The sequence below is a fragment of the Podarcis filfolensis genome (assembly GCF_964270895.1).
Source record: "Podarcis filfolensis genome assembly, chromosome: 8".
Classification (NCBI taxonomy): Eukaryota; Metazoa; Chordata; class Lepidosauria; order Squamata; family Lacertidae; genus Podarcis; species Podarcis filfolensis.
In genome coordinates, this window is record NC_139611.1 from 9,346,193 (window position 1) to 9,355,160 (window position 8,968).

Genomic DNA, 8,968 nt, shown 5'->3' on the forward strand with positions numbered 1-8,968 from the left:
GATCTAGATGCTATACTAGATGCTATACTTCATCACAAGCTCCTTCCTCCTCCCCACCCCCAGTGCTATGAAGCTATTAACCCTACTTGTGGGTTGGGGCGGGGTCTCCTTCAGATCTCGGATGTGGTGGTCCGCTTCTACGGCCTGATCCACTGGGAAGACCCCATGGACGAGACTCTGGGGCCAGCCCCCTCGGACTACATGCTAACCGAACATCCCATCACAAAGGAAGGTGTCCTGAGCTACAAGGCAGGCACCAACTACCTGGGCAAGGAGAACTGGAAGACCTGCTATGTGGTGCTCAGGTGAGAGAGAGACAGGATTCCTGAGTGAGCAAGGACGGGAGCACAAAAGGCTCAGAGCAAGCGCCATGGGCTTGCTTCTCTTGCTGTTTGTGCCTCCAATGTGCAGCCCCCTTTGCCTTCCTAATGCCCCCCCGCCCCCGTCTGACATTGTGCCCTGCGACTCGCATCAGCACCAAGCTGCACAGCTGATGCAGCAGCTGCCGTGAGTGGCCACCCTTTGCCAGAGTGATGGAGCTCCCCAGCTTGAGTCCTGAACACAGGACAGGAGAGCATGACAAAATCGGCTCTTCCATTTTCCCTCCACAGCAACGGCATCTTGTACCAGTACCCGGACCGTGCGGACGTCACCCTTCTTCTCTCCGTGACCATGGGGTGAGTTTGCCCCGCGAGGCAGGAGTCTTCCAGATCTTCCCTCCTCCCCACCCACACCCACCCCACTCACTCGCAACCCTCTCTGGCCCTCCTTGCAGTGGGGAGCAGTGTGGAGGGTGCCGGAGGTCCAACGGGACGGACCGCCCCCACTCCTTCCAGGTGATCCTGACTGACCGGCCCTCCCTAGAGCTGAGCGCCGAGAGCGAGGAGGAGATGGCTGACTGGATGCAGTACCTGTGCCAGGCGGTCTCCAAAGGGGTGAGAAAGAGCTCTGCTTCCGGATGAGACCAGTATGAGTCACGGGTTGCTGCTTATGAGGGGTCCTAGGCAGCCTGGGCTTCTGTGGCCCCACAAAACCGCTTTTGGCCCTCATCAGTAAAGGGGGTAAAGGTAAAGGGACCCCTGACCATTAGGTCCAGTCGTGACTGACTCTGGAGTTGCGGCGCTCATCTCGCTTTATTGGCCGAGGGAGCCGGTGTACAGCTTCCGGGTCATGTGGCCAGCATGACTAAGCCGCTTCTGTCTTATCAGAGGAGATCACGGAAACGCCGTTTACCTTCCCGCCGGAGCGGTACCTATTTATCTACTTGCACTTTGACGTGCTTTCGAACTGCTAGGTTGGCAGGAGCAGGGACCGAGCAACGGGAGCTCACCCCGTCGCAGGGATTTGAACCGCCGACCTTCTGATCAGCAAGTCCTAGGCTCTGTGGTTTAACCCATAGCGCCACCCGCGTCCCTAGTAAAGGGGGAGACCTGCTGAAATGAATGACTGCAAGTTAGCCATGTCCATTAACTTCAGTGGGTCAACTCCTGAGTAGAACTGGAGAACCAACACACTCCATATCCCAGAGCTTTCTAAACACTGCTAGTGTGTCAACTGCAGTGTGTATGTGTGTTGCGCAAACTCTTGCCGGGCTAGAAAGGGGTTAGTTTAATTTGCTAATAAAACTGATTTACTATTTTGTGGACGGATGCATGTCTAAAAAGTGTGTCACCAACATGAAATGTTTGGAAATCTCTGCCTTCTTCCAGGTGGTCCCCCAGGGTGTGGTTCCTGCCCCCTGTGTCCCTTGCTGCCTGGTGCTGACAGATCAGAAACTCTTCACCTGCCACGAGGACTGCCAGACCAGCTTCTTTCGCTCGCTGGCCACGGTTGAGTTGGCGGATGTGGTCTCTGTCTCCACAGAGGCTGGCCGGGAATACTGTATCTTGGTGAGTATTTGGGCGACCTGGGGGCATGTGCCACATGGGTGTGTCCAGCCAGCAGTGGCTACAGACACCTTATACCAGATCTTACCATCAGTCCACCTAGCTCAGTATTGTCAGCGGTAGCTGTCCAGGGTTTTGGGCACGGGACATTCCCAGGCCTACCTGGAGGTGCTGCCAAGGACTGAAGGTGCGACCTTCTGCATCCAAATCTGAGCTATGACCCTTCTCCTAAAGTGTAAATAAAGTAAGTTCTGAATAATGATTGGCATCCGTCTGTCTCAGAAGACACCTTTGGGAGTGAAGTCAAACCATTGGAGAGTTACAGTGCCTGCTGTGGCTGGAGAGACCAATGTGGGGAGACCTGTTTTATTGCAGGTGGGGCAAATTTTGCTGCTGCAGGTGCACCATGGCATGTCTTCTCTGTGTGCTTCTCCCAGCGGTCATTCCTTCTCTGGCCACTGATGAAGCCAACCTTCGTGACTCATTTGCAGACACCTTCCTAACGCAGAGTTGGTCTGCCGATGGTCCTGAAGGCAGCTCCGCATAGCATACTAGGGGATCCTGCCATATTTCATTTTATGTACCACAACCAAGCCAGCATAGTTCTGAATAAAGGGCCTATTTAAATAAGAAAATAGGAAGCTGCCTTATACAAAGTCCGGCCCGGAGGCATTCTCAAAGTAAAGGAAGGATTATACTCTGATTAATAAGAATACACACAGAGGCTTGAACCAGCAAGACTCTGGGAAGGGTGCGTATAATAATCTCTCCCTCCACCCTCCGGCCCAGGTCATTTTATTCACGAAAGAACTTTTTACAGAGTGTTCGTAAGAACCAAGCAGATTTCTTCTGAGCATTTCAACAAACCACGTGGGGACAAAGTTAAACTACCAAAACTAATTAGGCATGGTGTAAATAAAACAGACTACAAAACTACAAGGGAATGCATTTGGCAGCCCCGGGAGGTGATAAACAAGCAATATACATGATAAGAAGGATGGTCAGGAGGACAGCAATCATTATCACCTTTATGTGAAACCTGTTTCTTGGCCCTAAGATTAACATCCTAAGATTAACATATCAGAAAAGCTACATCAAAGAAACTGCCCACTGTCTTTGATGACCCAGGATGCCTGCCTGGCGATGCAACTGGCAGTGTACGTGACTGGTCAAGAAAGAGAAATGGAAGAGGGATGCAGAGGTGTGGATTGATCAAGAATCATATCAAAAGAGTTTAAACCCAGTCAATGCAATGCTTTCATTGCTGACACAGATGACTTACTCTATATTTGTTATAATTCCTCATAGCAATCCCACCTGATCACTACACGGCCCGTAGTCTGTCTTGCTCATTATTGTCAATTACTGATCAACATATCCAAAGGCTTAGAGTTGGAAGGGACCCTGAGGATCATCTAATCCAGCCTCCTGCGATGCAGGAATATGCAGCTGTCCATTATGGGCAGCCTTGCAATTACCAACACCATGCTCTAGCCGACTAAGCTATCCAGCTCTTCAGGGTTTTCAGACAGGAGGAGCCCATTCCCAGCCCTGCTTGGAGATGCTGACATTGGAGATTGAACCCGGGTCCTTCTGCATACCAAGCAGGTGCCCTTCCCCTCAACTGATGTGTGTCTTACCCTCTCTCCCTTCCTAGGAGTTTGCCCAGGACCGCAAGCAGTACCTGCCCTCCTGGGTGCTCTATTTTAGCTGCATAGCAGAACTGGAGAGGTTCCTCCTGGCGTTGGACACGGTGTGGAAAAGCACCTACCAGGTAAGCTGGCCTGGCTGTTGGCCTGGCTCTCCTCCCAGTCCTCTGAAAGGCGGCCAGGCTTTGCCTGCTCTCCTCCCTTTCCTACACACTGAAGCCCATGCTGTGTCTTGGCTCCTACCGTGGCATTGCCATCAAACCATAGGGGTGGCTGTGCTGCTGCCATGAAACGTAAAAAGGGCCTTTTGTTGATGTCCTTCTGTTTCAAGAGACAATGGAGTGCACCGCCAGGGGTGAAGTTAAACTGCTGCATTAGCAGCACCAAAGTGACCTCCCTGGGGCGCAAGCCTAGACAGTGTGCATGGATGTTCTGGGATGCCCAGACGACAAGACCCCCCTCTCGGCCTCGCTGATGTGGAGCACAGGAAAGCAGAGCAATACATTTGGCACCAGGGGCTGCAGGAGTTGCTGGAAGGAGGTGCACAAGGCACCATCCAACCAATCTTAGAGATTCCTCTCTCCAGATTTGAGTAGGGTTTATTCCTTAACCATGTCTTCTCTTAAAGATATCCTACAAGGCACAGTTTTCCTTCTCCTAGTTGCAAATAAAGAGATCCAAATAATACCTGTACTGATGATATAAGGCTGTCATCACATTCTGATTCAACGTATAGCAAAGGACTATGAGACTCTGGGCGCAGGTAGTCTATTCATCACTCCTTCCTCTTTTATATAATATGGCTTGTTCAGACATAATGCACTGCAATAAAAAACCAAACAAATCTAAACAAAAACAGAGAAAGAAAAAGTCCTCTTTCACAGGTACATCTTAATTTGTCGCACACAAAGGGGGGGGGACTGTTCCAGCTCTCACTTGGGAGCTTACCTTTCTTTTTCCATCCTCCCACCCCGGGAGAGCTTCCTTTCCCTTCATCCATCCATCCATGTTAACCCCTCCTTAATCCTGAGTCGAGGACCACAAAAATTGCAAAAGACCAGAGCAGAACAACAACACAAAGAAAGCAGAGAAAAGGGAAAAGAAAAGAGAGCAAAGAGAGAAGAGTATTGAAGGAAATAATAAATGATGCACAAGAGGAAACGACGTCGTTTTTGTATATGGTTGAAAATGTACGTTAGTTCAATACAGGTGCTGTTTGGAGACAAGCAGCATGGCTGGACTGAGAGCCAGGAGGCCAGGGTTCGAATCCCCCACTTGGCCAGGAGGCTCGCTAGACAACTTTTGGGGCTGGTCGCTGCATCTCAGCCTAACCTACCTTGGGGGTTAATTCAGGGGCGGGGTAAACTATGTATGCCAGCTTGATCTCTGAGAAAAAAGTGGGATAGAAATACAATACATCAGTACCATTTGAGTCTCTTACCTGTGATGAAGGAACAGCTACTGTCGCATCCTGTGGACCAGGTGGCCGCGGGCTCTGTGGTTTGGCTGCTGGGGCTTTAACCAGGCAGGGTTCACCCTTCAGCCTCGCCCAACTGCCTGTTTTTGCTCTTAGCAAGCCACAAACCTTCCTCTCCCGCCCCTGTTTTGTCCTGACAGGTGGACCTCCTGCACAAGCCAATCGAGGACGCCTCCATCCGGAAGAAGTGTGAGGATGCCGTAAGCTTGATCCACAGCGCCTGGCAGCGGAGCGACAGTCTTTGCCGCGGGAGGGCTTCCCGGGACCCCTGGTGTTAGCCTCCCGGCCGGCAGGGAAAAACACGACTCTGCGGCAGCGTGGGCATTGGCCTTCTTCACGAGCCAGAGGCTGCTTGAAGTGGAGCTGGGCCTCCCTGCGGCCGCTTGGCTGCCAGCAGAATCCAGCTGGAGACGAAAGGGGGCCGTGTGGGTGACGAGTGAGTGAGTGAGTGTGCACGTGTAATAATAGGCCGATGAAGCACTGCGATCCTCGAGCAACTTCCACCGGGCCCACCTTCTGCATCTGGCCTTCTCCTGCTACATCTCAGCTGGAGGTTACGGTACGAGGGCTGCCGGCAGCGGTGAACAGGACTGGCTTGCTGGCGCTCCGCTGGCAGCCCTTCCAGGGGCCTGGCGGCAAGGCCTCATCTTCGAAGAATACTAATCTCTTATTAACAGGGATGGGGTAGAGGGGCACGGGCCGGGAGGTCTGGAGCTGTTAGGATGAGGCAAGGTTGGGACACCCTGCATGCATTTCTCTTGTCGAAACAAAGCAGAACCTCACCGGTCTTATTCCACTTTCGCCCCACCCTGAGGTACAGACAAATCTCCACCTGCTTCTCTCCCATCTCTCCTTCGTCCCCCAGATGTTCTTGTTCTGTGAAGGGATCTCTGCCTGTCTCCAGCCCCTCTGCCCTGGTCTCGGCAGGCTACTGGGCAAAGCTGGCGCAGCGGATCGGGCCTTTGCCATCTCTTCAAGGAAGCTGAGAAGGGGCAGCCAGGGTGGGAGTGGCGGCGCCGGCAGCTTCCTCTGCTAGGCCAGCAGGTGGCGCTCTGTCTCCAGGTTTCCCTGGGTGGAGTGGAGTTTCCCAGGAAAGGACCTGTTGTCAGGAGTGGGCTTTGACCTGGTGCAGTGAGATCCTCTTCTCCTCCTTGCCCCTTGCAACCAGAGAAGCTTCCTTTGGGAAGCGGGCCGTCTGCCCTGGCAGCTGCTGGTCTGTGCAGATCCTGCCTCTTCACATTCCTGTTGTTTTGCAGGAGGGGAGTCCCTCTGTGCCTGCCTCCCTCCTGGCTGGCTTTAGGGCAGTGGTAATGCTGCTGGGGGGTGCTGGGTGGGTGGTGCTGATCTGTTTATGCCAAGAGCAAATCTATAGGAAGCAGGGGCCGCATTGGTTATCCCAGCCGTGATAAGCAGGGTTCGGGTTTTATTTGCCTGAGGAGGGTGGTGGTGTGTTTTTTTTAAGCTGTTGGTATTTTAAATTTTCTTTAACAGAGAAAAGACTTGCTAATGTATTATATGCGTTCATGCGGGGGTCTCCCCTCCCCCCAAGAGGTGGCCTGTGTGGCAGAATGTATCTGCACATACATCTCCCCTCCTACCCTGTAATAAACAATCCTTGGTTAATGCTGAGTCTGCCTGCTTGCCTGGGACATCAGGGGGTGACCCGAAAGCTCCCTGTAGCTGAGTGGTTTCCAGTCTTGGGTCTCCAGCTGTTTTCAGACTACAATTCCCATAATCCCTGACCAATGGTCTTGCTAGCTAAGGATGATGGGAGTTGTAAAGGTAAAGGGACCCCTGACCGTTAGGTCCAGTCGCGGACGACTCTGGGGTTGCGGCGCTCATCTTGCTTTATTGGCCAAGGGAGCCGGCATACAGCTTCCGGGTCTTGTGGCCAGCAGGACTAAGCCGCTTTTGGCGAACCAGAGCAACGCACGGAAATGCAGTTTACCTTCCCTCCAGAGTGGTACCTATTTATCTACTTGCACTTTGACGTGCTTTCGAACTGCTAGGTTGGCAGGAGCAGGGACCGAGCAACGGGAGCTCACCCCGTCACGGGGATTCGAACCGCCGGCCTTCTGATTGGCAAGTCCTAGGCTCTGTGGTTTAACCCACAGCACCACCCTTGTGCCGATGAGAGTTGTAGGGTGGTTTTATTTGCCAAGGCGGCGGGAGGACCAGCTTGCTCTTCTCTGGCGGTTTGTTCTCCAAAGGGATTTGACAAATTGTTATCTCAGTTTAATCTTGGCTTCTGTTCTCTCGTCTCCTTCCTCTGTTGGTTACCTGTTTGTGCTTTAAGGTGAGGAACGGAGCCTCGCGTGTCATTTGGTAAAAAGGCCTCAGCCTGGGAAAGGACTCTGCCTGGGGGAGAGACTTTGAATAGTTGCTGCCACTCAGTGCAGACAATACAGAACTTGATGGACCCAGTGGTCTGAATGAGTTTAAGGCAGATTCCTATGCCAGGGAGGAGGCTGAGGCCAAGGCAATCCAGTCCATTGCCATGGGGGGGGGGAGGCTTTTCTAACCTTTGCAGTCCTGGCAAGAAGTGCCAACTTGTAGAGATCCCAAAATGGAAACAGACCTCATGTGCCTTTTGCACAGTAAGGCCTCAGGGCCGCACCCAAGAGCAGGAGAAGCTGGTGCCCCCAGATGGGTGCAGGAGGCTCCACGACCAGGGCAAAGGGCAGCCAGGGGTCCCTTTTCCCCCTCCTGTGCCCTAGTTCCCAACCTGCCTCCTCCTCGGCACCCTTCCATGTTTCTGTCCTCTCAGTGCATCTTACGCAAGCATCAGCAATGCCACACTCTCCCGAGACGTGCTATTTCGAGCTGTTGACAAGAAGACGCCTCCAGACCGAGCCAGCTGCTCTTTTTCGGGCACAGGGATTGCTGCCTGCCCTCTTTGGACACGTGCTCAAGACGTGCTCCTGCTCTGCCTCTGTGGAAGGGCCACGCATGCCCAGCAGCAGAGGCACTGTGTGCCCGGGGCAGGATTCTTGGTGCGTCGTTTGCTGAGATTCGCACCCAGTGTCGGGACCTGCCACTGCACTGCCATCCTTAGCCATCCTCTGCAGCTGGAGGCCATAAACGCCTCTCAATCCCAGTGGCTGAGAGTCGCGACAGTGTGGTGGTTGCCCTCAGTCTTCCTTTTTTTTTTTATAAAATTTTTATTGGTTTTTCAACACATATTAAAAGACAATACAACACAATACATAAACAAACAAACATATAAACACGTATAATTTCTTAACCTTTTTTTCCTTAGACCTTCTTTCAGCGACTTCCCCATACCTCCCCTTTCTGCATCCCTGTTTTAAATCTTTCCAGCAACCCCTGATTTCAATTTCTTATAGCACTTTCTTTAAATCTTTTTTCTCATATCCCATTGTTTGTCACTGCAATTCTATTTTGCGTTACCCAAGACATTTTAGCATTCATTAATTTTACAACAGGTTGCCCTCAGTCTTCCTTTGGAGCAAGCTGCCTGGCGGTGCATGCGCAACGCTGCTACATACAGTGCATGTATGGCTGCGCATGCACCATACAGATGGCAGAGGGATCCTCCGCTCACGGCAGCGGCAGCGGAGGAAACCACACGCAGTGGCGGTGGCGCAATGGTGATGGCTTGCACTGCTGCACCCGGGGCCGGTGGGCTGAGCCCCGTGTGGGGTGTTCTCTTGTCACCCCCCTCAGAGATGACTGCCGCCCTTGCTCCCTTCCTCCGCCACTGCTTCCAGGCTTTCTTCAGATTCTTATCTATGTTGCTCTTAACTGGGCCTGTTCCTCTGCCTTTCCAGGCTTGATAGGTCAGTTGGTTAGAGCGTGGTGCTGAAAATGCCATGGTTGCAGGTTCGATCCCCTTAAGGGACAGCAGGGGATTGGATTAGATGATTCTCAGGGTCCCTGCCAACTCTATGAATCTTCCCAAATTCAGCTTCATTGTATTACAGAAAAAATAGGGG

The 8,968-nt window shown here is 52.4% G+C and overlaps 2 protein-coding genes across 3 annotated transcripts in view; one reads left to right on the forward strand and one right to left on the reverse strand.

Moving 5' to 3' along the window:
* PLEKHM2 (pleckstrin homology and RUN domain containing M2) overlaps positions 1–6,635 on the forward strand; it is a 32,554-nt gene extending 25,919 nt beyond the window's left edge. For both annotated transcript variants that reach the window (XM_083629326.1, XM_083629327.1), the window contains 6 exons: positions 115–305; positions 612–677; positions 776–935; positions 1,710–1,889; positions 3,544–3,660; positions 5,153–6,635. In XM_083629326.1, coding sequence (XP_083485452.1) covers positions 115–305; positions 612–677; positions 776–935; positions 1,710–1,889; positions 3,544–3,660; positions 5,153–5,290 — 852 coding nt within the window. In that variant the 3' untranslated portion in view covers positions 5,291–6,635. The remainder of the gene's footprint in view (positions 1–114; positions 306–611; positions 678–775; positions 936–1,709; positions 1,890–3,543; positions 3,661–5,152) is intronic.
* FAM131C (family with sequence similarity 131 member C) overlaps positions 1–8,968 on the reverse strand; it is a 569,848-nt gene that overhangs the window by 338,473 nt on the left and 222,407 nt on the right. The window lies entirely within an intron of this gene.